This window comes from Gobio gobio (genome assembly GCF_949357685.1).
Source record: "Gobio gobio genome assembly, chromosome: 1".
In the NCBI taxonomy this organism is placed as follows: domain Eukaryota; kingdom Metazoa; phylum Chordata; class Actinopteri; order Cypriniformes; family Gobionidae; genus Gobio; species Gobio gobio.
Genome location: NC_137097.1, coordinates 79,577,379 through 79,605,317, shown reverse-complemented (window position 1 = coordinate 79,605,317; position 27,939 = coordinate 79,577,379). Strand labels below are relative to the sequence as shown.

The 27,939-nt window shown below is 38.4% G+C and overlaps 2 protein-coding genes across 2 annotated transcripts; one reads left to right on the top strand and one right to left on the bottom strand.

Annotated features, from left to right (window-relative positions):
* The first annotated feature begins 101 nt into the window (after positions 1-101).
* On the top strand, positions 102-15,865 carry LOC307126290 (uncharacterized protein). Its single transcript, XM_079816755.1, has 3 exons — positions 102-417; positions 1,765-1,837; positions 12,902-15,865. The coding sequence occupies exons 2-3, from the start codon at positions 1,826-1,828 to the stop codon at positions 14,150-14,152; spliced, it is 1,263 nt and encodes a 420-aa protein (XP_079672881.1). The 5' UTR covers positions 102-417; positions 1,765-1,825; the 3' UTR covers positions 14,153-15,865.
* Positions 14,786-27,324, bottom strand: LOC307126218 (GTPase IMAP family member 8-like). Its single transcript, XM_079816648.1, has 3 exons — positions 26,890-27,324; positions 20,689-21,271; positions 14,786-16,774 (listed from the first exon to the last, which is right to left on the bottom strand). Exons 1-3 carry the CDS (start codon positions 26,902-26,904, stop codon positions 15,402-15,404), a joined length of 1,971 nt encoding a protein of 656 aa, XP_079672774.1. The 5' UTR covers positions 26,905-27,324; the 3' UTR covers positions 14,786-15,401.
* Between the last annotated feature and the right edge of the window lie 615 nt (positions 27,325-27,939).

Sequence of the window (27,939 nt, the reverse complement as noted above, 5' to 3'; positions counted from 1 at the left end):
CTCTGAGTAGCTATTCCATGTGTTGTGTCAGTTGTAAAGTTAAATAAAGCCTGCAACATGTCAGCGGGAACTTTCAGCTCATGTTATCCTCTCATGCAGTTACAGATGCAGCGTTTTTACTGTCCATATGTGACGAGTTGGGTGTGAGAATGTGTTGGACTGAACCACTTCTACTGCATGAGAGGAGAACACCTTTTCTGGTTTCATGAAAGAGTCTGCGTTTGTGATTTTTCCTTCTTTCTTTCCTGCAAAACGCTGAGATACCCCTCGCTGCTGAGAGCAGAGTGTAGCACAGAGTCCAGAGACAAACAGCGTCACGTGATTCATGGCTGTTAAAAGTGAAAGTAAAATTTCCGACATTTTGGTTGAAGCTTCTGACCGAAGACATTTTACTCCCTCCGTCTTGTGTGCTTCTCAGTAAGTTGAAGTCAATTCTATTTCTTTAGGCTATATTTAACAAATACATTGTGTTCTGGAAATGAGTGTCTTAACTATAGTTAAGTTAGTTAAACTGCTCAACTTAGTTGAGTAGCTAGGCAACAATTCGGTGTCATGGGCTAAAAGGCTTTAGCTAAAACTAAAACTAACCAGAACTCGATAGTGTTTAAGTGTCAAGTTTTGTCTCTCCACTTCACTTAAAAAGATTAGCACATTAGCATATCAGATTATATCACGAACTTGCCTAAAAGCGCATAGCATGACGAATGTTGACAGAATTGAATGTAAACAAAAATATTCTTCAAAATGTTGCGTCATAACGGAGTTCATCCAGGAAGTCTCTTTCTGAAGTTGTTTTTATTTCACGTTACTAAAGTGTTTAAAGAACATTCGTGTGATTACAAATGCATAAACAGAAATCAAATATAATTTGTGCGAAGGCTTTCGTGCAGGGCCGAACTGGCACAAAAAACAAACGGACAAATCCAGTCCATGTATCCCACATGTTTTGCCATGAATTTTTTGAGGTCATGGGCCTTTACATTGAAAATAAAGAAATAAATACAAATAGATATGACTGAATCTCAAATGTAGTTAACATTATTCATATTGCATGTATTTCACATATAAAGGCACAATTAACAGTAAAGCATTTATTATGGTTTGGTATGCAGTAAAGGCAAAATGTAGAGCATTCTAAGTAACAATAAAATCTGTAAAAAGATAACACATGCAGGGCTTTAATGCAGGGCTACACTTAAATATTAAATTATGTTTTATTTAAACAATTTATTAGAAGTGAACATATAGAATTTATTAAAAGTAAAACATACAAAGTCATGCCCTTGCCCTTAAATTCAGGGCTGTTGAGCTAATTTGACAAAGTTGTTTTGTTGAATTTTCTCTCTTCTGAAAATGTAGCATAGCTCACTGTATCCAGAGTTTGACTTTAGTGTTTTTAAGATCGCAGTAGTCACCGGTAAAAATAAGCTAAGCGATGTGTTTATTTAAAAGAAAAAGAAAAGAAGAAAGAAAAAGATCTGTGGAGTTTTGTAATAAAAACAAATCCTAAAACAACCTCAGTAAAAGTGACAATATTTGATGCAAGTATAAAATAGTCACATTTCTACAGTACGAGGTGATTTTCTTTAAGGGTGTTTCTGTGTGGACTGAAAGCAAGGAGCCTTTAAGCTTCTCACATACGAGCGTATACCATAACTCAAACCATATAAATGGGTGAAGAGACTGAAGGTGCAGAATGCTCCGGATCTCCCGATGTATACGTGTTTGTAATGTATATGTTAAAGTTTTTCTTGTTGTTTGCAGTTTGGACTCTTCTCTTTCTTGGTGAAAGTGCTTTGACCAGGGGAACACAGACCTTCAAATCATGTCAAATCAGGTAAGCGCCGATTTCGCAGCGCAGAATTCATCTTCTCATCACATCTTCTGTCCAATCAAATGGTCTCTAGAATCTGAAGCGTCCCACCCCCTTGATTATAAATAAGGCTGGGCAATTTTATCGATTCTGCGATATAAATTGATATTTTTTCTCCCAAGAAAGTATCGATTTTTAAGCCGCGAGTATCGATACATAAGTCCCATTCAAATCCCCGTGTTTACCCCCATTTGCGTTGCAGGAAGAGCGATTTGGTCCGCCAGCCGCTAGTATCACTGTAGAGCAAGTTACCCGTACTACTAACTTTACACAGACGCCGACGTCTACCTCTTCTTGTTTACAGAGTCAGAGCGAGGAGATTTAAAAAAATGGCGGCGAATATAAATCCAGCGCCTTCATGCTTAAAAGCAGATGTGTGGGAGCACTTTGGGTTTAAAAAGAAGAAGGAAAGCGACGACTTAGACTCAGGGGTCAACAACATGAGTCGCCCGCAAGGACCACACGAGTTGCCCGCGGGTCTGTTCTAAAAATAGCTCACCATAGCAGCTGCGTTCAGTCGCGCAGTGTTAATTTAAGCGCAGGGCTCCAGACTGAAGCCGAATATATACTAGTGTCTGTAAATAATAAACTGCAAAATTACTCCTGCATGTTATGTCTCTGTGTGGATGACGGGCGCAGCGCGCGCGCACTCGCTCTTGTAGTCTCTGCCGACACGAACGCATAAACCATCACTTCATGAGAATTTACCGTTTCATTTGAGAAAACTGGGTGTGTCTCATTCAGCTCCTGGTTCAGTAGTCAGGGCACTGATCAGGACATGAGTCAATAGGCCTTTATCACAGAGGAATTGAATACCGGAAGTGCGCGTCGAAGCAGTGTGCTGATTCTTCCGGTTATGCATGTTTTCAATGTGCTGTGAACACCTAGCTGAACAAACGACAATTAAAATAAGCATCTGGAGGATGATTTAAAAATCCGGACATTTTCCGAGACAGGAGAAGAGATAAACTGATCATTACTGTGTACAGGATTTTCCAAACTCTGCTGAACTTGTAGTTTTTTAATCCGACCGGTCGTAAACATACGTGATTATTTCACCACACGGTATCAGTGCTCGTCTAAATAGACCGCGATGAAGTGTGTGTGAGACCTGACGAATAAGATCTGAATCAACATATTGATTTGTATTAATATTTTAGCGTTGTTCTGTCACTTTTCATTGACAATCATTTCACTGTAGCCTACAGTATATGTAATTCACACATTTATGCCAAAATTCAGTCATGCTGTTAACGTATTACTGTTTAAGATTAATTAAATGCTTAATATCGTTAACTTTCTTTAAGGCAGTTACCGCGCATTCATTCATCTATTTATTACATGAAAATGAACCATGGTTTTATTACAAATAAAATATGGTTCTTGTAGTTTAACCATGGTATTTGTAGTAAAACTAATACAAATGGTAGTCAATCCACGAAAAAAAAAACATGGTTACTACATTCTTACTATAATAAAACCATGGTTAATTTCGTAAGGGTGTTTATCAGTCAAATTAATTAAAAAATGTAACAACAGGTATGAAATATGATTAGTAAGAGAAACACTGTTAATGAGAAGACTCAATCACTGGACTGCGGCAGGTTAGAAATGTATTTATTATTCAGAATGCACATTTGGATGGGAACATTTCAGCAGGCTGACGATATGAGACACGTAAACATCCACAGTTTGGAAATGCATAGGCCTACAACACACAAACATACAACTTCATCCCGCCATATCAGTCTCACCCATGCTCTCCTCTATTCTTTTAATGTCAGGAAATGGTCAAATCTGAGGTAAGGATGTCATTATTTAGTATTAGAGCACCGGATCGCTGCAGCTACACCCGCGTTTTGATTGCGTCGCGATGGGACCGGAAGAAGCAGTGCACTGCTTCACTTACCGGAAATAGGAAGTGTGATAAAGGTCTATGGGCTGAGCCCTGACTGAACTACGGAGCTGAATAAGACGTGCACCCACTGTCATATCATGAACACAGACACTGGTAATCACGGCAACCCGTCAAAATAAAAGTTCGGTTTAACGTGAAGAGATTGACTACAGATTGTATCCTAAGGTAAATTTAGCTACGTCTCTATGTAATAATAATACGTCTCTACTAATAATAATAATTATGAAATAAATAATACCAATTATATAATTATTAATGGTTGCTTATTTTTCACTTGATCTTTCATTTATAAACAAGGTTTACTTTTATAAAATACAGCCTTTACATGTTTATGTATTATTTACTTATGATTATCATCATATATAATAAAACATTTATTTAAAAAAAAAATTGTGATATTGTACCGACTACTGGAACTACTACTATACTCTTTCAGGTGTAAAACTGTTTGGATAGCTGTTAATATGAGAATTATGATGCATTATTTAAGAGTTTTAAGTATTATATAACATGAGTAGCTCTCTTTGACTTTCATTTTTAAAAAGTAGCTCTCAAATGAAAAAAGGTTGGAGACCCTTGACTTAGACAAAGCATCGCGGTTGGTTTGCAAGCTGTGTGACACAAACGTGAAATACTCTGGAAATACCAACAAGTGTCAGTGTCAAGCTAAAAAAGCTGTCAAAGAAACTGTTCAGAACAGGCCACTTGCTGCAATTTTTAAAACTCCATTGTTAATTGCAATACTGCACTTTATTTCACTGTTTCAATAAATTGAACTAATTTTCTCAACACATCTTTGATTCATTTTGTCCAGCATTTGCAAGCTGTAGACTCTGTCCAGTCAGAGACATATATTGTGTAATTGATGATTTTAGTTTTCAGTTCAGTTAATTCAATCCAAGTAAATGAAACACTCACAAGATGTCACCAAAATCACTCTGTCCCCTTTAAATCTTTCAGAAAATGATGTAAGTGTATCGAATTATATCGAATCGTATCGTTGGCTGAATATCGTGATATATATCGTATCGTGAGCTGAATATCGTGTATCGTATCGTGAGTTAAGTGTATCGCCACAGCCCTAATTATAAATAGACGCTGAAGGGCTGAAATCGGTCAGATGTTCACACATTTACTATTTTCTACATGGTGAATGGCACATAGCGCACTATATATGCGATAGGAAACTATTCAGACATTTAATGCTCAGATGAGGCGAATGAAGTCTGGTTTCAGTTAGTTTCACACACACACACACACACACACCAACGGCTCTGGTCTGAAGTTAGACTAGATACACGAGAGCGGATCATATGCACGAGTCGGCGCAGACAAAACATATCAGACCCATCTGAATTCTGCACAGATGCTGTATTTCAAAGCGATATGGAGGAGATTATGATGATAAACGGTTAGAGATTAGGAGGAAACTGTGGCTTTACCAAACAGAAAGGCTCTAGTCAAACTGTGACATTAACAAAACGCTATTGGCTGTTTCAAAAAAGGGGAGGAGCTGCTAACAGCTGGAGCCGTTTCAGGGGAAATTACGTCAACACATTGAATAATGCTGCGCGTCTCAAGGCACTTCAGTGGGCCTTTAACTAATACACTTTATTTAACATAACAGCCAGAAATTCACAAATGAGATATGCACAAATAAATTGTTATGAGATGCTTCTATGTAGTTTAAACTTGGCGCTAAAAATAGAGGCTAACTCACGGAGTCAGGTAACTTAACGTTGATCCATCATGTCACAATAAAGACGTAACTTTACATGAATGAAATAAAACAGCCATGAATAAGAGCATGTTGGAAATAAAAGTGCTGAATGTTTTTCTTTCTCTGTTTATGCTCATCTCGTGAAGTCGCGTTCATGCGTTTACTCTTGATGTTTTATAAACAAATTTCGGGAGAAGCACATTTAGAAAATTTAAACTAATTAAACACATGTGGAGCACATCAAGCTAATCGCTTTAATCAACGATAAGAGGTGTATATATACAGCATATTTACCTTCTTTCGTTGACCGTTTTTATTTTAGCATGGACAGCTTTTCCGGCAGGTCGCTCCACCCGCCCACGCTGTATAGCCTACATAGCTCAAACAGCTTGAAGCAATTCTACATGCTAAAATCTTTTCCTTACAGATTTCTAAACCATTTCGGCCGCTTCCATCAGCATTCACGGTAAAATAAATCCTGCTTTTCCCAGATGTAATTGTGTTTGCCACAATTCACAATTGCGATTCTAACTTCTAAATTCTAATCGTTGTTCTAAAGGCATGTTAATAGCGTGTTGTTTTAGAAAAATGACGACAGTCACGAAGTGCTCGGACAGTGTAAAGAGTGCACACCGCAGACTTGCAACAGGGGAAACTACAACAGAAATAGAAAATGATCTTAAAAAATTTGTTACAGGCACACATCAAGCTTTTCTTGCGATCTTGCCACCTCTGTGTATTACAGACATAATTTTCACACACGAGAAGTGCGTTCATCATAGACACGCACGCGATAATGAACTATAAATATACTTGTGGGTAAAGCTAAATCACTAAAATGATGACAGTACAAAACCGCATATTATGCCAAACAATCAGCCACTTGTTGGAACCAGCTGATAATCACTGCCTTTGATTCAAAACTATTCAACTTGACGTTCACATAAGCTCGGTCACACAGGGCTCGACATTCCGACTATAGGCTACTCACATTTGCGAAAAAAAAAGAAAAAAAAAGATGTATGCGAACTGTACAATGTATTTTGGAGCACCCATTTCATTAAAGGGTTAGTTCACCCAAAAATGAAAATTCTGTCATTAATTACTCACCCTCATGTCGTTCGAGACCCGTAAGACCTCCGTTCATATTCAGAACACAAATGAAGATATTTTTGTTGAAAGCTGATGGCTGAGAAAGGCTTCAGATAGGCCTCCATTGGCATTCAGTACATTGACACTTCCAAGATCCATGAAAGGCACTTAAAACATCGTTACAAAGTCCATCTCACCACAGTGACTCTACAATAACTTTACGATGCGACGACAATAGTTTTTGTGCGGCAAAAAAAATCAAAATAACACCTTTATCCAACTTGTTCTTCTCTTCCGTGTGTGCCTCCACGACGTATGCGCGAGAATATGACGTAGCGCCAGCGTTCAGGAATCCATGAAATGCACACTTAAGCCCCATTTTGAGCTCTACGCCGAGACCTAAAGCACGATCAATGTAGAATTCAACAGCTTAGACACGCGCGTCTTCCTCTGCTTGTAAACAAATCGCTTCTGGGTCATCTGTCCGAACGCCGGATCTGCGTCATATTCTCCCGCATGCGTCGTGGAGGCACACACGGAAGCGAAGAACAAGTTGGATAAAGGTGTTATTTTGATTTTTTTTTGCGCACAAAAACTATTGTCGTCGCATCGTAAAGTTATTGTAGAGCCACTGTGGTGAGATAGACTTTGTAACGACGTTTTAAGTGCCTTTCATGGATCTTGGAAGTGTCAATGTACTGAATGCCAATGGAGGCCTATCTGAAGCCTTTCTCAGCCATCAGCTTTCAACAAAAATATCTTCATTTGTGTTCCGAATATGAACGGAGGTCTTACGGGTCTCGAACGACATGAGGGTGAGTAATTAATGACAGAATTTTCATTTTTGGGTGAACTAACCCTTTAAATGTAGCATCAATACCTTACAGTAGGCTATGTATACCATGCTATTAACGATTATTTTAAGGCATCTTATATTTTGGGGATAGAAAAACATATCACGATACTGCAAACTTCAAAGGCTATTTCATTAACCCTTTAAGACCTAAGGGTATTTTTACAATTAATTTTCCGCCTGGTGTTATTTACTAAAAAAGCTTGTAAAACATCAACCCTGTTGTGCACAGACAATTGACACATCTCTTTTTTTTCAAGACAAGTTGCACTGTCAGTATATTTGTGTTGCATTGATGTCACCTGAATGTAAAATAAGTTATGGGACCATAAAGACAAATGAAAAAAAAAAAACGGAAATTGAATCACTCAAATATTTATTGAAAACACACTCAAATAAATAAAAGCTAAGCATATTTCCTCTGGAAAACAGTTTGTTCAAGTCTTTGGAGTCCTGGAACTCAGGAATAAACATGATAACTTATACAGAACCAAAACTATTTACATTTTTCCAAAAAAAGTCCAGGCGCTTTTGGCCTCTTTGGATTTTGGATATTTACTGGTGCCAAGCCTCAAAACAGTTCCTATCAGGAACTTCTCCTCAAACTTTCTCCTCAAACTTTTTCCTCAAACTTTCTCCACAAAACTACTTAAAATTGCAGCGCGTCTCTCTCTCTCTCTCTATCCTCAACACTAGCCGTGCGTCTCTCTCTCTTCACAATAACAAAGCTGTGGTTCATGCGTAATGACGCACACCAACGTGGATGACGGATCAGCCTGTCATTGGTCAAACCCTCACCCAAAATGGCAGCTAGCATCGCGCTAGCGGCAAAAATGACGGAAAATTTATAAATTATGGACAGCAAGTGGATATATCTTGGATGTAAGCGTTTTGATTTATTGCCGAACAACTCCAAAAAGATGCACATGTTCCAGGCTGGATAGAAAACCTTCTGTAAAGGCTACAAAGACACCAAAGACACCCCCGTGATGGCTAGCTCGTTAGCTTTCTGCTGGAAAAAACGGTAAGAAAATCGATAAAAGTTTCATGAAATAATATAGATATTTATCGGAGGTGCCGTGTGACGTCGTGGGCGATGCCGTCGGGCTCTGAGGGTTAAATAAATGTGAAACTCACGTTTCAGATTCTGAGCGTTGTACGGGCTTGCACAACAATGCTTCAGTTCAGAGCAGTTCACAATCAATGAATGGTGCACATTTATGCCAAGCGAATATTTATGAACAAATGACAATGTTTTCTCTGTTGTCATTTCATTTAATATTGTATGTTGTATACAGGCATAGCCCTTCACACAGAGAGGCCGGAGAGCTGGACTGAATGGTCCTTGCCAAGTGTAAGCAATCTCCCGTATCTGAAATTCCATGGGGTTTATTATCCGCGTCGATCCAACGCACACATGGGGCAGTTCGCATACACTGCACTGACAACTGCGTTACTGAACAGAAAAAATAAACGGCAAATGCATGCAACGTTCACAGCTCGCACTCCATCTACGGACTGCCCACTCATCAGCGAGTGAGTGAGAGAGAATGTGTTCTGCCTTAAAGGAGCAGTATTCAGCGAGGTAAAGTATCCGCCGCCTAGGCTGCTTTAGGGACCGTCTGCAAATTCACCACACAGTGCAAATCGAATCTCAATAAACCATTCTAATTAATTTTACAGGGCCATGGTAAATGCCTTACGGGCAAAATTATTTGGCTTTCATGATCCAAAGGTTGTACATTCTTACTGGCTAGACTGACCTACCACAGGTGAAATTAACTGGAGTTAAATTAAAGCTGGCTTGACATTGGACATTCGATATACGCGGTTTTAGGGACTGTCTCTAAAGCTACAACATTGGTATACATGTTTCTAACTTCAATAGCATTTGAAGAGAATGGTTTAGTCATAAAACCAACTGTTAAAGTGTTCATCTAGGTGTCAGGTTGATGCACACCTTTTAGATTTTTATTTTTAGATTTAATAAAATAAACTGTCAAATTACATGAAAATATGGATATTTATTTCACTAGGCTACCGTATGGGCTCATAAACAAAATATGCTAGATTTAAATGTCATAGCTTTTTCCCCTCATACGAATGTGGTTCTCCATTTGTCCGTCTAACCTTTTCTCCATTACAGCAGTGGTGCTGTTCCCTCTGCCCCCCAGGAGCTCTCTGGCTAATTTCTCCACTGCCACAGCAGTGCTTCTCCCTCTGCTCCCCCAGGAGCTCAGTTTCTCTGGCTAATTTCTCCACTGCCGCAGCAGTGCTGTTCCCTCTGCTCCCGCAGGAGCTGAGTTTCTCTGGCTAATTCCTCCACGGCCACACAGTGCTTCTCCCTCTGCTCCCGCAGGAGCTCAGTTTCTCTCGAAAAGCATTCCACTTCTCTTATAACATGAATACCCTCGTATTTTCTCCCTTTCCAACCAACTCGTTTCCTAACTTAATACCGTTAAGGGCCTCCAAGTTGGGCCCATCAAATGCTACCTGAGCGGCATAACATTTTTCCGCAACTGTTGTATGGGGCTCCCTCCCCAGAAAATTCACAAACCTCCTTCCTGATCAAGGGTTCAGCGATCACAATGCTAAATGTCCTTTCAAAAATATATCTTCGTACAGGTTACCAGCCCCTCAGTGCACACTCAACACCGCTTATTTTAGCCTTTTCGTTTTCTTAGGATGCTGAAATTAAAAAAAGCAGATCCCAGCTGCAGATCCAAGCTCTCGGAAGATGGTCTTGTCACGCTTTTCAAAGCTACATCAGGATACCACATCAGGAAAGCTCACCAAACCCTTATTAATTAATAACCCTTAATAAAAACCCTATCCTATGTTTTCTCTTTTTTCTATCTAGCGAGGCTCACCCATTCAATACAGAGAGTCTTGATCTCCTGTCGGATGCTGCAAGAGCTCTCCTGGACAGCGGCTATTCCTTTTTTCCTCTTTTTCGTCTGGCGAGGCTCACTCATCCGACGCCTTGAGCTGATTTCCTGTCGGATGCGGTGAAAGCCCTCTAGGCCAGAATCCATCTTTTTCTTTCTCTGACCAGCGAGGATTCCCTTTCCGATGCCTTGAGAATTGTTCTCCCATCGGATGCCGCGAGGGCCCTCCAGGTTTCTATCAATCTTTTTCTTTTTCCATCCTGTGAGGCTTGCTCGTCCGATACCGCGAGTCTTGATCACCTTTCGGACACCACAGAGCTCTCCAGGTCTATGCCTATCCCTTCTCTTTCTCCGTCCAGTGAGGCTTACCTGATACCGCGAGTATTGATCTCCTTTCGGATGCTGCAAGAGCTCTCCTGGACGAACATCTATGCTTTGCCTTCCACCCGTCCGCCAGCGAAGCTTACCCATCTGATACAGCGAGTATTGATCTCCCATCAGATGTCGGCGAGAGCTTCCTAGCCGGGTGTTTCACTTCTCCTTCACCGTGCCGTCGGCCGATAGGACCCACTCACCTGACACCAGAAACTGCTCCTGGTGGAGGCTGGGTGGGCCCCCTCGGTCAGTCGTTTCTTTTTAATTGCGCCGCCCCGTCTAACGGTCAGTAGGGCTCACCCGTCCGACGCCACGAGTATTGATCTCCCGTCAGATGCGGTCAGAGCCTTACCGATCGGCCGTTCCAAACAACGCGCCCCCGTCCACCAGCCAGTAGGGGGCCTCTCTGGTTGGGCGGATTAAATCATGTGCTCCCCATTCTTTCGACTGGTAGGGTTTTTTCCCCGTCCGATGCAGCGAGCCTTGGCCTCCCATTGGATGTCGCAAAAGCCTTCCCGATCGGTCACCCCAAATTCTGACTGCTCCACACTTATCAGCCAGTAGGGCCCGTTCCACCAGGCGCTATGAGCTCCCGTCAGAGGCAACATGGGTCTTCCCGGCCAGGTAGTTCCAAACCATGCTGCTTCTCATTTATCGGCCGGTAGGGTTTTTTCCATCTGATACAGTGAGCATTGGCCTCCCATTGGATGTTGCAAGAGCCTTCCCGACCAGTTGTTCTCATTTTTCGGCCGGTAGGGTTTTTTCCATCTGATACAGTGAGCATTGGCCTCCCATTGGATGTTGCAAGAGCCTTCCCGACCAGTTGTTCTAAACGAAGGCTGCTTCCAGCCATCAGCCAGTAGGGCTCGTCCGCCCGATGCCGTGAGCTGCTCCCATCAGAGGCAACACGGGCCCTCCTGGTCAAGTAACCAGGCTTATCAAAACGCCAGCCCACCAATTATCTGCGTATTTGGGGGGTTTTCTGGTGGCTGTCCTCTGTTCTTGCATTTTGGGGGATACTCTGGGTTCGGGCAAAAATTCCGAGCCCGGAGCCCTCCCCCGGACAGCCCGCCAAATACGCATAATCTTTACTCTATTTAATTTGATGTAAGTGTGAACTCGTGAATTGATGTTTTATAAACAAATTTCGGGAGAAGCACATTCAGAAAATTTAAACTAATTAAACACAAGTGGAGCACCCTCAGATAATTATACCTAATTAAACACATGTGGAGCACATCAAGCTAATCGCTTTAATCAACGATAAGAGGTGTATATATATATACAGCATATTTACCTTCTTTCGTTGACCGTTTTTATTTTAGCATCCCTCCACCACCCCATCTCCTCACTTTGATTTTAATAAACTCTTATTAGACATCAACACAATCCAAAATAAAATACAGTCTAGTTATGGACTATCTTATCATGGGGGGGGGGGTACTCTGGGTTCGGGCCAAAATTCCGAGCCCGGAGCCCTCCCCCGGACAGCACGCCAAATACGCATAATCTTTACTCCATTTAATTTGATGTAAGTGTTTTTCAGTTCCATGCACCACTAGACCACCAACTCCCATTTTCAACTCCATTTTCAACTCCACCAACTCTATTTTTCTGACAATGTTTGCATATTCCAGAGAATATTCACTCTTTAGTCTATTAAACACAGACCTTTTAAAACTGTAGTTTAAAACTAATGCTTATATTTATGGGGAGTTGATAGACTCACCTATCATTTATTTATGTTCTCCACTTGAAAACATTAGACTTTGTAAATGTATTTGTCCTTTTGTTAATATGCTGTAGTTATAAATAAAAAGATGCAACAGCATTAATGTTAAAAAGATGTTGCACTGTATTTAAAAAGTTGCACTCTTTCATACTCTTCTCTTGATGTAGAAGTGTCTTTTGTTCTGTATGTAAGGGAGTGAAATTGCAAAAATGACCGTGTTTAAAAAGTTCAGTTCAGTTGTTCAGTTCAGAGCTGTTGCTATAATTGTAAAAAACAGAAATAAAACAAATAAATATCGGTTCTATATATCAGTTATCAGCACATAAACATGCAAATATTCGGTGTTGGTATCGGTTATAAAAAATCTATATCGGGCGATCACTACCCCCCACCCCTCCCATCCAATTGACACTGTATGCATTTGACAATGGTTTTATGTATTTTACACAGAACCCAGTGTTGATGAGAGAGGAAGATGATGGAGGTCTGCGGCTGCTGTTGATCGGGAAAGCTGGATCTGGGAAAAGCGCCACAGGAAACACCATCTTTAATGAAACTGTGTTTGAGTCAAAACTGAGCCCTTCCTCAGTGACCAGAGTCTGTCAGACACACACCGCTGCTGTTAATAACAGGAGCGTGACAGTGATCGATACTCCAGACTTCAGATTCTCCACTCACACTGACTTTGATTCACACTCAGAGCTGAAGAGAGCTCTTGAATTATGTTCTCCAGGAGCTCATGTGATCCTGCTTATTCTGTCTTTGAGCACTTTCACTGAGCAGGAGAAGGATGTTGTGAGTCAGTTTGAGCAGAAGTTTGGAGCAGAAGCTCTCAGATTTACTCTAGTGCTCTTCACTCGTGCAGAAAAACCACACAGTAGAACACTAGGAGAAATGATCAGGAGAAACACTGAGCTGTCTGATTTCATTAATCGATGTGGAGGGGGGTTTTGTGGAATGAACAATAAAGCTCCAGCAAACAGACGGCAGGTGAATGAACTCATGGAGAAGATCAACAGACTCGTGTCTGAGAACACAAACTCCTGCTACACACTAGACATGATGAAGGAGAACGAGAGGAGAAGAGAGGAAGAGAGGAGGAGAGCAGAGGAGGAGGAGAGGAGAGCAGAGGAGGAGGAGAGGAGAGCAGAGGAGGAGAGGAAAGAGAGAGAACATCAGATGACATTAGAGACAGTCAGAAGAGAGACAGAAACACGAGTGAGGAGAGAATTTGAGGAGCAGGAAAATACAAAGATACTGGAGAAAGTTGGGAAGAGGGAGAAACCGCTGTTCATTCAAAAGATGAAGAGATGTGTCTGTGTATTTGTGGTTTTTTCTGTAGTGACAGGAGGTGTTTCGTTCTGGAAGAAAGATTATTTACATAGATGGGCATTAATGAGGGGTTTCCTTACAGGAGGATCAGCAGCTGTAGGAGTTTTAACAGGGATTCTCTGGAGATTGTTGAGGAAGAGTCAGTTTATGAGGATCTGTTCATCTTCTCATGAGCGTCCCAGCGCTGTTAGACAGTTATTACTGAAGACAGCAGGTGTTGTGTGTGGTGGTGTATTTGCTGGAGGTGCGATTTATCCCTTTGCAGGAGCAAATCTGCTTCCTGTTTCTGTGTTAGCTGGAGCTGCTGGAGCTTTCACAGCTATACACTGGAGCTCTTCATTTTTTACCAAAACGTTTAATGATATGTAAATACTATGGGTATTATACAAATGGTGTGTTGCCAATAGTATCCTCTTTTGTTCAAGAGCTCTGTTGTGTGATTCATTGGGGGATTTCAAGTGAAACTAAAATGTATAAAACCTGTAAGCTTTCACCTTTACCTGTCTTGTGTACGTTTGTTGTTTAACACATTTATATAAGTTTGATTCATTGCAGCTGAAAATGTGTACTTTTAACATTGTCAATTCATGAGTTAAAGGGTTAGTTCACCCAAAAATGAAAATAATGTCCTTTATTCCTCACCCTCATGCCGTTCTACACCCGTAAGACCTCCGTTCATCTTCAGACACAAATTAAGATATTTGTGTTGAAATCTGAAGGCTCAGTGATGCCTCCATAGAGAGCAAACCAATTTACACTCTCAAGATCCATTAATGAACTAAACACATATTTAAATCAGTCCGTGTGAGTACAGTGGTTCAATCAGTGGCGTGCACTGGGTGGGCTTGAGCCCCTGCCCCTTTGAAACTGAATACTGAATATTTCATAATTTTATCTATCCTGTCAAATTTTTCCCACAGTTAACAATATTTACACAATCCGAAATTGAGTATTTTTGTCATACACAAATATATGGCACATACAGAAAACAGTTTTTTTTTTACAATAAACATTTTTATTCAAAATTATATACAAAGGCACTATGTCATTAGTAACTGTATGCACAGTACAAGTTGAATGTAAACTAGATTAGTACACACAGAGAGGTGAAATTCAGGGAAACTTTGTCTGCCATTGGTCCAATATGATGATGTTACAGGTTTGACCTGGAGATCCACAAACGTTGATGCAAACATCTTTTCATTTATTTTTCACCCAATCCATCACATATTTGAATTCTATACTCTAAAATATCGCCCACAGCAGTGTGGAACGTGTTTTTTGCTATCCTTCAATGAAAAGGAACTTTTGAGTATAGAGATAATGATATTTGTTTATTGTGAAAATATTTCTCTTAAGGTTTTGTACATTTTCAACAGTGTTTATGAACTAAACACTCAATCAAGCAACTACAACAAACTATAAAAAATCTAAAATATCTTGATCATTTTTTTTTCATTACACATTGTTAATTTTATGACTAAATAGTGATCACCCTCAGCCCACATTACATTTTGTTTAGATTTGATACTCCATAATGCTTACAACATATCATACCTAATATATTAATGTTAATGAAACAGATCTCTGATTTACTTGCTGAAAATTATTCAACAACTCAACAAACAGCTCTACCACCAACATCTCCGCCAGCATCTCTGCCAAAACTTTCAACAACACCAGCTGCATCTCCGCCAGCATCTCTGCCAAAACTTTCAGCAACACCAGCTGCAACTCCTCCAGCATCTCCACCAGCATCTCTGCCAAAACGTTCAGCAACACCAGCTGCAACTCCTCCAGCATCTCCGCCAGCATCTCTGCCAAAACTTTCAGCAACACCAGCTGCAACTCCTCCAGCATCTCCGCCAGCATCTCTGCCAAAACGTTTAGCAACACCAGCTGCATCTCCGCCAGCATCTCTGCCAAAACGTTTAGCAACACCAGCTGCAACACCAGCTACAGTTCCACCAATAACTCCACCAGCAAGAACTCCACCACCAATAGCTGCAAGAGCACCAGCAACAGCTACACCAACAAGAGCTCCCCCAGTAATCGCACCGATTACAACACCAGCTGCTATGCCTATATAAAACCATTTCTGATACTTGCATAAAAACTGCTTGAATCCACTGCTTGTCTCCGCTGGTTTCTGCTTGCTTTCTTGTTTTGAGCTCAGTTGAGCTTCACACTCTGCTCTGGTTTTCACCTCTGTCTCATTTCTCACTCTATCAATCTCCTCTTGTCTTTGATTTTCCACCTGTCGTTTTCTCTCCTCTTCCTCTCTCTGTCTCTGCTCTTCTTCCTCTTGTCTGAATCTCTGAGCATCTTCAAGCATCTGATTACTGTAGTGTCCTCCTCCATTCTGCTCTATCATTGAGTCAATCTTCTGCAGTAGATCATTCACCTGCTCTCTGTTATTCTCATCTCTGTTGTTGAAGACGTGAAATCTGCCTCCACACTGATCAACTAGATCTCTTAATGTACTGCTCTCCTCAATGAGTTCCTCTACTTTCTGTCCTTTCAGCTGATCTCCATGAGTGAAGAGAATGATGGAGTATTTTAACACTCCCTCTCCAAACAACATCTCAATCATTTTAGGAATCTGCTGCTCCTGATCAGTGAATCTGTCATTTAATCTGAGAACAATGAGGAAAGCGTGCGGTCCAGTACTGGATTTATAAACACTTTTCGCTATTTCTGTCATTAACTCTTCAAGTTTCATCTTTGTGTCAAAGAATCCAGGAGTATCAACTACAGACACAGATCTGCCTGATACAGTGGCCTGAGCGTCTGAACATTCACGGGTGACTGAATTCATACTCATCACAGATCTGAACTCTTTCTTCCCCAGGATTGTGTTTCCAGTTGCACTCTTCCCAACTCCAGTTTTACCCAGAAGAACAATCTGTCTGGATGAAGGACTGGAGACAGGGGTGTGTTTCGGCTTTTGTTTGTTCACAGCTGTACAGTTTGGTTTTTTTGCTCCCTTTACTGTAAAAAGAAAAGCAAATATTCAGTTTTAATAGGTGAAATCATCCTTTTAGCATCCTCAGGTATCTTAAACATAGTAAAAATAAGTGTTCTATGTAATTCTATTTGATTCTCATTAGCCCTCATTTTTGGTGTCTAGAGGTTATTGTGTTAATTACTGGTCTTAAAGTGGAAATTAAACATTCATGCTTTTGGCACCGGTAATGGCTAAAATATATTAGAAAACCTTTTTTGCCTGATTTACAAAAATAAGTTGGGGTTGGTGAAAACAGATCAGGCTCCAGGCTTATGCACGTTTGAGACTAGGAGCTCCACTCAATCACGCCATGTTCACAAGTTGACCACATGTTGCCAAGATACAACAAGAGCATTTCCTGTTTTTGTGTAAAATATTGCAAAAACAGAACAAAAATAGTTTTTTTTAGCTTTTTGAGAGTTGACTTATGTTTAAGGTTACATAAACTTAGTGTCTAATGATATCATAACATAAAGGTAATGTCTAAAGATAAAGGTCTTCAGGATTACTAAAGTTACAGGCAGGTGAGTGTTTTTTCCAGGGTTGGAGCTAAACTCGGCAAGAGAGTGGCCCTCCAGGATCAACATTCCCCACCCTTGCTCTATGCTATGCTCATTGGAAGCAGGACTTGCCTATGGAGGACCAGGAGTGACACTTAAAAATAAAATGAAGAATCAATTTATCAATTTAATAATTCAAACATAAAAATCTATATAAATCAATCACTTTTAAATAGACAAATGAATAGACATATTTAAAGTTGTTTATTTAATTCATATTTTTAAATCTAGTTAAATTAAACAATAAATTAAATAAAACATTTTAAATGTATAAATAAATAGACACATTTAAAACAGTTTATTTAATTACTTTTTTTAAACGCATATTAATAAAACAATAAAAAGTAAATTAATAAATCATTTTAAATGCTCATTTTTAAATCGCTTTTTAAAAAACAATTGGCAAAATCTTTTCTCTCTCTATTTGCCAATTGCTTTTCTTTGTCGTTTTGCCAAATGCTTTTCTTTATCCATTTGTCAATCGAGTTAAAAAATGCCATTGGACAGTACACACGTGGGAGCAACCAATCAACTTTCGCCTCAGTTTGAAGAGCCAAACCCTCTCTACTTGTAAAAGTAACACGCACTGTTATTGGACAGTGAGAGATCAAAAAGTGGCGCCATTTTAATATCTTGCATGTGAGAATTGTTATTGTACATAAAACATTATGCAAGTACCATGGCTGACATTGCTAATATTTTAAGAAAAAACTTGTCAATGATAGTGGTTCTTAGCCGCTATTTAATGTATGGTGATTTTTGTCAGATCGTGTCACAGTTATAAATCAGGATTTTAGCAGGTCAGATCAGTAAAAATTACTGCTGGTGGCATTATTATTTATATTGGCCGTTTCTCAATACAAAGTACGCGATCTTCTGACTTGCGTCCTTGCTAGTTCAGACTTGCAAAGTTCGACTCAGGAGAATGAACTCTTGAGGATGGGAGGACACAAGTCCAGTGATTAATTGAACAGCAGTGTTCTTGATAGCTCCCACTCTGCCTCTTTTCATTTTCATAAAAAAAAAAAAAAACATACTTATAGCCACACAAATGTGGTTGAGGCAACGCATACATACATTCATTGTATGAATATTTATAACAAAACGAAATATAAGACACAAAACTGCCTCTTTTCGTCTGTGGTTCAGACAATGTGCATATATATGATTATCATGTAATACAATTATAAAATTACATAAAACACAACCCAGACACTTTTTTGTTAACTGTCAGTTTATGTATGATCAATAATAGCCATAATAAAAGTTAAGTATAAAGTAAAAGGTATAAGAAGCTATACAAGAAATAAAGCAAACAATTCAGTCAAACAAAGTCAGCACTAGTCGGCTACAACGGTAAAGTTAAATAGCCTAAAAATATAAAGTTATGAAACTTCACTTTGCCCTCAGTCAAAGCGATTTGGCAGGGAATAAATTATAGATTAATGAGACCAAAGATCGACAATTAGAGAGGTATTATATCTGACGTTTAACCACTACAGAGAGATCAGAGCCGGCGGCAGACGTCAGAAGGACTAGCCGAGTTAAGGCTGGCCTCGGCGGGGTTAACAGTGCTCGCTGATCGACTGGATCTCACAACAACGAAAACGCCAGATACAATTTTCAAATAGGCGCTCTCTTTACAAATAAACTTTACAAATTTTAGCTTTAAACAAATACATCCTCACCTGAAAAAGTCTTAAAACTACATTTTGTGACACATTAACAGTATTATTAAATTACACAGGTTTTCGCGATGATGTTTCACAAGTCCATGAGAACACAAGTACAGACAAGAACGCATATTGAGAAATAGCCATTGTTTAAAGTCTGTACAATCATAGCGTGATGGCTGCTGCATTCCGAGGGAGTCGTTGACGCTTTGTGCCTCATCAAACTTAATCCAAATCCTTCCATTTATTGTACAACCACAATTATCCGCTGTGTTTGCAACGTCTTCCCTCAACTGTAAAACTCTTCTATATATAAAATGATAATCGAGAGGAGAATTTTCTAACTGTCCAATAACAGTGCGTGTTACTTTTACAAGTACAGAGGGTTTGGCTCTTCAAACTGAGGCGAAAGTTTATTGGTTGCTCCCACGTGTGTACTGTCCAATGGCCTTTTTTAACTCGCAAAATAGCAAAATTACCCCGTTTTCCACGACTTGAGGGCGTGGCCTACTTTCAGCCTACATCAATAAACCCCGCCCTCAAGCCTGATTGACAGTTGACTGTGTTAGACATCGGAATGCAAGTGCACAGGGGATTGCGATTCCATTTGAATTTTGAGCTGGTTGTGGCAGGACACGGAGGAAATGAAATGGCAAATAGGTGATTTTCTATTGCTATTCCAAAATGGCAGGGTCATAACTTGTAAGACATTGGAAATTAAATTGCAAACAGACTTTGCTTTTCCATTTGAAATTTGGCAGTCGTTGTGCGTTCGCGTAAACGAAAATGCAAACGGCAATGCGCGATTTGCAATTGCGTTTGGATTATGTCACATTTTATGCGTCCACAAATTGAAAACGCAATTGCAAATACAATTTGCAATTCCTTTTGAAAATTGTCTGCGAAATCCTTCCATACAGAAAAGCTAATTCTTCTGCATGAGCAAGACATTTATATTGGATGTTGCACTGCTGGGGAAAACTAAACTGAATTAATGGTGCGTGAAATGCCTCCCTCATGACACACGGAAAAAAACAGATACAAAAAAATAGATACATAAAAATATATATTAATAACTTGTTAATTCGGACACATTTCAATAATTCGTTCCCTTGTTAAATTAAATAAAGAAACTAATTAGTTCAATGTTTCCATGATGTAGCCTAAATGAGGAAACATTCGTAATTCGTGGCCACGATATCTTCCATTTCCCCCATGTCTTGTCCAGAGCTCTGTATTGATGCGTCTTATCTTGTCTAAAGGCACAAACTGTGTTATTATTTAATGTGAATGGACAGACAACGATCCCATGGTATCACAAGTTACAATGATGGTATAAAACGCTATTAAAATAAAGGTGATGAGACAAGACAACTTGCAAGATGGCGGCGGCATTTCTACAAAAGCTAAACCAGGACATCCCTTTCTGTTAAATATTTATATTTGTTGTTTTTGTGATATGATTGTTTATTAGAGGGGAAATCCATGTACTAAATCATAAATTGACTGACTGCTTCATTTCCACTTTAAAGTCATGTAATTTGATGTAAAGTTGTGAAGCTGAATTTTGAGAGTCTAAAATACAAATTCACTTATATGTGATACAAAGAATGTTTTTAAAAATGAACAAAATATTTATGAAAATATGGAATAATAAATGCTCACCCATTGTCTGAAGACATGTCTTAAATATTTTTGTAATCAGATCTTGAACTTGTTTGATATGTCCTTTCTTCTTGTTGTTGAACACGTGGTATCTCTGATCATATTTCTGAACGAGCTTCTTCAGTGGTTCAGTCTCATTGATGAATTGTTTTATGCTCTTCTTTTCATCCTCCAGTTCGTCTCCTCTGGTGAAGAGGATCCAGGTATTCTCCAGTCTTTCTTCTCCCAGCAGCTTCTCAAACTTCTCCACAGTTCTTCTCTCTTCTGCAGTGAATCTGTCAGCTTTGATGACGAGGAAAAAAGCACTGAGTTCTGAATTGCATTTCTGAAAAATACTCTGATATTTCTGCTGTATCTCCCGCTCCTCCAGCTCGGGGTCACATAATCCTGGTGTGTCATAAACAGTGACAGGAAACCCACAGACAATCCCAGATTCTTCCACCACATTTTTTGTGACAGAAGTGGCACATTTCTCTGATTTGAAAGCTCGTCGTCCCAGGATTGTGTTTCCTGCTGCACTTTTTCCTGCTCCTGTTTTTCCCAGTAACACTAAATTCAGACCTGCTTTCATTTTCAAGATGTGCTGTAAGACAAAAATTACATCTGTAAGTAACTTGCTCCATTCAGTGGAAATAGTGCTAAAAGGATGTTTACATTAGTTCTGTATTTCCAATATTTTTAGTTTAGTGACTCAAAACAATCTGTTTGGATTCAAAGAAAGCACTTGTACATAAAACCAGTACCATTTTAATACAAATTTTCCCAATGCTGAGTTTGAGTTATATGGTAATTTACACAGCTGAAAGTCAAGTGTATGCCGTCCCACATGGCTATCAAAGTGAGGAAAAACTCAACACCACAAAAGAACAATGAAAACAAAATGTCTAAGCATAAATCAGCTGGTGAGTAACTTCACCTAAGTTATTCAACCAATTTTAAGTCAGACTCAAAAAAAAAAAAAAAAACCACTTTAGCCCCTTACCATTTTTCTTCTCAGCCCAACCTATAAAAAAACTTGATTGTTTAGCTGTCAGACTCGTTAAACATATTTGATAATGGGACCAATCATTAAGAAACCGTTAAAGTTTCTTAACTTCACTATCATCCTTCCCTCTAGTAATGAGTGAAGTGATAAAGTAAGTAGAGTATTATGTAAACGACGTGGAGTGGGTTGATAACTTCACAGTTCACACAAATCGACTAGTAAAGGTTACACTTGATTTATACACTCTAAAAAAAAGGTTCTATATGGCACCAAAAATGGTTCTTGGCTCGTAATCATAGGGGGACCTTGTTTAGTGCTATATAGCACCAATTTTGGTGCTTCAGTGGTTCTTCAGAGGTTCTTCACCGGTTCTTTGACTAAGGTGCTATATAGCACCTCTGAAGAACCGCTGAAGAAGAACCACTGAAGCACCAAAATTGGTGCTATATAGCACTAAAAAAGGTTCCCCTATGATTACGAGCCAAGAACCATTTTTGGTGCCATATAGAACCTTTCTTTTTTAGAGTGTATTCAACGATTATTCAGTTATTTGTAAATATGCAATTTAATTGTAAAAAAAAATAAAAAAATAAAAGTAGTTTCGATGTAGCTAGCTACATTTTGGTAGTAACTTGTAGTGTATCTAACTACTTTTTCAGAAGGGTAGCTTGATGTAGTTTAACTACTTTCATGTTTAAGTAGTTGTAGCTTGTCAAACTACTGTTTCAGAGTAGCTTCCCCAACACTGCATGTGGTGAAATTCCTCAAGCAGGGGAGAACGTTTCGTCACTTTATTTATAGACTTAACTTTGCTGTTGCAAAAAAAAGGAAAATATCACTATACTAATTAATCACGGACTATACACATTTTCTTGCCTTACTAACTCATTACATTACATTTTATCGCCCTGTTGAAATTCAACATGCAGAACTGCATTCTGCTTCCTGATGACATTTTAAGATGGATTAGTGAATTATGAATATTTTATCATTCTTTGACACCAGTATTTGGCCAAGGGAAGGGGTGTCCAAAGTCCAAGTGCGGCCCGGGATTAATTCCAAACGGCCCGCAGATTATATGTGTCCCACCACGCATAATTTACAAATCGTGCAGTTCCACAATGTCAACACAAGGTGACAGTAATAGATTTTAGGCCCGGGAAACATTAACATGCCAAAACCAGAACGAAAGAGCGCTACTTGTGTGCACTGCGCAGCACACGACTCAAAAGCTCACAAATGTGTTTACTTGCTGAGTGTCTCAATCATGCGACCACTAAATAGCCAGTGAGAAGCGTTCGAGTTCGGCGCAGAGGTCTCCGGTACAAGCTGCAAATCTCTCTGTGATTTGATTTAGTTTAAAGCCAGTTGACTTTATCAACAACACTACGTGCAAATCAGGAGAAACACTGAGCCGATGGATCCAGTCAGAATACTTTTCAAGCAGCGCGCGCGCTCACACACACACACACGTGACACTCGCTCGCTGTCTTTGACACTGTGCCGTGTGTCACTATATGAGGACACGAACGCATAAACCGTCACTTCATGAGAGTTTACGGTTTCATTTGAGAAAACACACTCAAAGGTGTTCACGGCAACCTGTCAAAATAAAAGTTCGGTTTAACGTGAAGAAATTGACAGAAATATATTAGGCCACTGTTGTACAGTATTTAGCTACGTCTCTATGTAATAATAATAATAATAATAATAATAATACGCCTCTACTAATAATAATTATTATGCCTAGATGGTTGCTTATTTTTCACTTTATTTATTTTTTATAAACAATTTTTACTTTTAAACAGCATACAGCCTTTAAATGTTTATGTATTATTTACTCATAATGATTATCATGATGAATAATAAACTCATTGAATATAATTATTTTTTTTTAAAATAGTTAAATAAAATAAAAATAATAAACTCAATGAATATAATTACATTTTTTTTAAATAGTTAAATAAAATAAAAATAAAAACATTTTGCCGTGGTACCGAAATTGGTACCGAGTACCATAACATTTTTATGGTATTGGTACCAACTACTGGAATTTTGATACCGTGACATCCCTAGTGCTAACACTAACTATAACTGTGGTATTTTGTCAGAAATCTAGGTTAATATCTAATATCTAATTTTTTTTTATATAAATGTAAATTATGTAAAAGTAATTGCAGACTATTTTGTCATAAATTTGCAGTTTTGTGCATTTGTATTTATATTAAATGTGTTTATAGACTATACCATAAAGCCATTTTAGATATAGAAACAATATTTTAATTGACGAGCGCGAGCTATGATCACACCATAAAACGCAGCTCACCGTCACTTAGTGATGTTTTATTAACAAATTTCGGGAGGAGCACGTTCAGATAATTCAACCTAATTAAACACGAGTGGAGCACATTAAGCTAATCAATTTAATCAACGATAAGAGGTGTATATATACAGCAGATTTTAGTTGACAGTTTTTTTAGCATCCCTCCACCACCCCATCTCCCCACTTTGATTTAATTAACTCTTATTAAATGTCTACACAATCCATAATACAATGCAGTCTAGTTCTAGACTATCTCTATCACGGGGGGGATACTCTGGGTTTGGGCCAAAATTCCTCTCCTGGAGAGCACGCCAAATACGCATAATCTTTACTCTATTTAATTTGATGTAAGTGTGAACTCGTGAAACGTGTAACGTAATGTGTTTAATTGCACACACAAATGTGGCGGCGCTATTATTTTATATTAAAGAACAAAAGAAACCCTGAGCATACAATGTCATTTATGTCGTCAATTATGTCATGAAGTTACCAAAAAGGTGATTAAAGCTGCCTCAAATCTGTGCATGTATGTAGGCCTATTTGTTATGAGTCACATTTACGAAAGAGGAAAACAATATTTTTTTACTTTTAAGGATTAATCTATATTTAATTTACAATTTAGTGTTTGATATCTTTATTCAATTTCTGTATATTTCCAAGGTCACAGGTTTAGTGTAGTGGGTTTTTGTGAAGATTGCTTTAAGCTTAAAGTTTATTTTTTACTTAGTTGTTATTTTTTAAAGTCTAATACATATTAAAATTGATAGCTCTCAATTACACTGTAATGTTGAATGGCTATATTTAATGGTTACATTTGAGAGAGAAAAAACTGTTTCACAGAGACATCCGCATTGTATTAGTACATAGTATTGGTATCAGAGATACTGGTCTTCAGTCATAAAAATATGCCATAAATATTAAAAATATACTTTCTTAATGTTGTTTATACATTAATTTGGAGATTGAATGTAAAGTTATTGCAATATAAATTAATATTTAAAAACTTAAATGTTCAGAAAACATGTGCGATTAATTAGCTTTTATTTAATTATTTAATATAATAGAAAAGGAACCGGCCCCCAGGTGTGTCCACAACAATCGAATCTGGCCCCCTTTAAAAAAGTTTGGACGCCCATGGGCTGGGGGTTCGGTAAATACAGCGGAAATACTGTATAGCCTAGTAATGTGCAATAAAGCAGCATATATAACCTGCTCTGTGTCTTGGCTCTTGGCCACTCAAACTATGCCTTTAGGCTATGCCCCCTATAGTTTATTTTTTTATTTTTTTTAAACAAAGTGGATTTTGAATTTATTTAAACACTCATTCATTAGCTATTAATAATACTAATAATAATAATAATAGGCTAATAAGTTATATTTATATTCGTCTATAAAACAAATAGCATTTAAGAACCTCTATATCATGAGAAGTCAGCTTGTACCATCCCGCAACACGATACATCCCGTCCGATTAGGGCTTTATAGGAAAACTGGGTAACACTGATGGGAGACAAATTTGCCTGCAAGAGCACAAAAAAGGTCGGAAACGGGGCTAACGAAATGCCAGATTCTCTACTGTTGTGCCGACACAATGCGGAAGCAAGCAAGCTAGCTATAACTATATTGTATAACTATATTCATCTCTTTTATTTAGTCTAAGACGCCTACAATTTAAATGTTTTATTATTCTTATTATAGAAACTTGTGTCTGGGAATAAAATTAACTGAACTAACAAAAGAAAAGAAAACAAGGTAAAACGGCGCTTTGTGACCTTTTACTTCACGATGACGCACTTTGGATCAGTTTTCATCTGTGGGCTGTAAATAGGCTGTAACGTTCTTTTACACAACATAATATCATTACAGAACATAACATTAACATCATAGCAACTTACCTCAGAAAAACAGGTTTACTCTGGAATAGCTACATATGATGTTTGTTCAATCTAACCTCGAGCTTCGAAATGTCTGGCTGCACTTGAAAGCGAGAAAGGCTACTTTCATTTTCACTGCCGAAAGGCGACGCTATTAAAGAAATACAAAATGGAGACTGCCCAGACTAGCATGCACAACGCAGATTACGCAGTTTGCTTAGGGCACCAAGCCCCCAACAACTCCATTTCCGTTGCTAAAAAAAACCCTTTAATTTTATATTAATAGCCTATTAACACACACATTATATATATATATATATATTAAATGAATTTCAAGATGAACGCAGTACGAGACACGCCAATCACCAAGTCAAGTCAAGTCAACTTTATTTATATAGCGCTTTTAACAATGCAACACCACCTCATGTTTGCAGCTGGCTGCTACTTTACTACTAAATCATGATGATAGAGATTTCTCTGAAAGAGTGAAGGTATATCATTAATTAAGAGCAACATTGATAAACACTGGCCAAAAGATATGGGATTCAGATAATAAAGGAAGATAATAAAGATAAAGATAAAGATCAAAGATAATAATTTATTTTATCTGAATAAAATTCAGATAATAAAGGAAATAATATTTCAAGATACAAAAACAATTACATTTTAATCAAACAATCTTTTTAATTAATAAAATAAATACAGATAAATGTCAAATTTACAAATGCAAACAAAATGTAGAATTTTTTTTAAAGGGGTCATATAATGCCATTTTTATATGTTAATATGTTAATATGATTCTTAAGTGTCTAAATGAAAAGTTTGTAATATACTTTCATTAAAAATTCTCATTAGTGTTGTAAGAAAACACTAATTTTACCTGGTCAAAAACAGCTCTGTTTTCAGCAAGCCATTTCAGCCATTTTGTGCCCTGTTGTATTTTTATACCGCTGTAACTCCCTAATACTCTACACCCGATAAGCCCTTTATCTTATGTATTAATAAGAGGGCGATCTCACCTGCTTCCTGGGCATATCAGACGTAGTATCAAAGGTCCTCGGCGGTGTCCTGAGCTCACTCAGCCTCGGATTCCGTTGCACTAGACAGGTTACTAATATTCTTTTCAATGTATATTTACTCTATTGATTTATCATGGATGGATATATATAAATACTTAGAAAATAGGAAAAATGAATACTCTGAGTCAGGTCAAAGATTAATAAGGTTCACCACATTGGTTCCCCCATTTTACTTAATAAAAGTTTCAAAATAATACAAAGTACAATAAGCTCAAAAGATTAACAAAGTTCCAACAAAAAGAAATAACAGCGTAAAAATCTTCACCCGGGGCACGGCGCCGATCTTCTCCTGGCACCCTGCTTTATCCCCCACACACTTGATATATTTGTCCAAGAATAAGATTATATTTTAGTACATACATATAGTATAGGCGTGAGTTCTTTCAGAGTTTAGAGGTTGCTGGTATCTGCCCGTGTACTGGTCTTATCTCTTATTAACACCTTTAACTTCAGCCAACCCTCTCACTCATGTCTGCAAATTAACTGTTAAACAGACTACCCTGCATTTGACCTCATCCTCTAGGCCCAAATAAACTTCTAAAATTCAAAGAAATATAATAATTTCTTTATCACAATATACCCACTTCTAAGATCTAAAGAGAAATAATAATAGCATGTTTTATTTTACTTACGAGGCAAGTTCGGATAGTCCTGGGTGTACAGAGATCCAAACTTCTCTCGTAATGTAACCATTTCACAATGTGAGCATTCAAAGTCATTATCAAACACAATATGTTTAATATCATCCATCATACGTTTGTTCATTTTCTCCATCTGCCTAATTAACCTAGTCAATTGTTTCCGTCTGGAAGCTCGTCCTGCTTTGAGTGACTCCATCATGGCCTTGAATGTCCGTTTGTCTTTCTTTTCTTCTCTCCGACATTGTCTGTAGGGTTCTCTGCTTCTGAGAAAACGTGTGACCGGAGATTCTTGGGAATTCGTAAATTGTAATTGTCCATTTCTGGCCAATTCAACAGCCCTTAAATGATA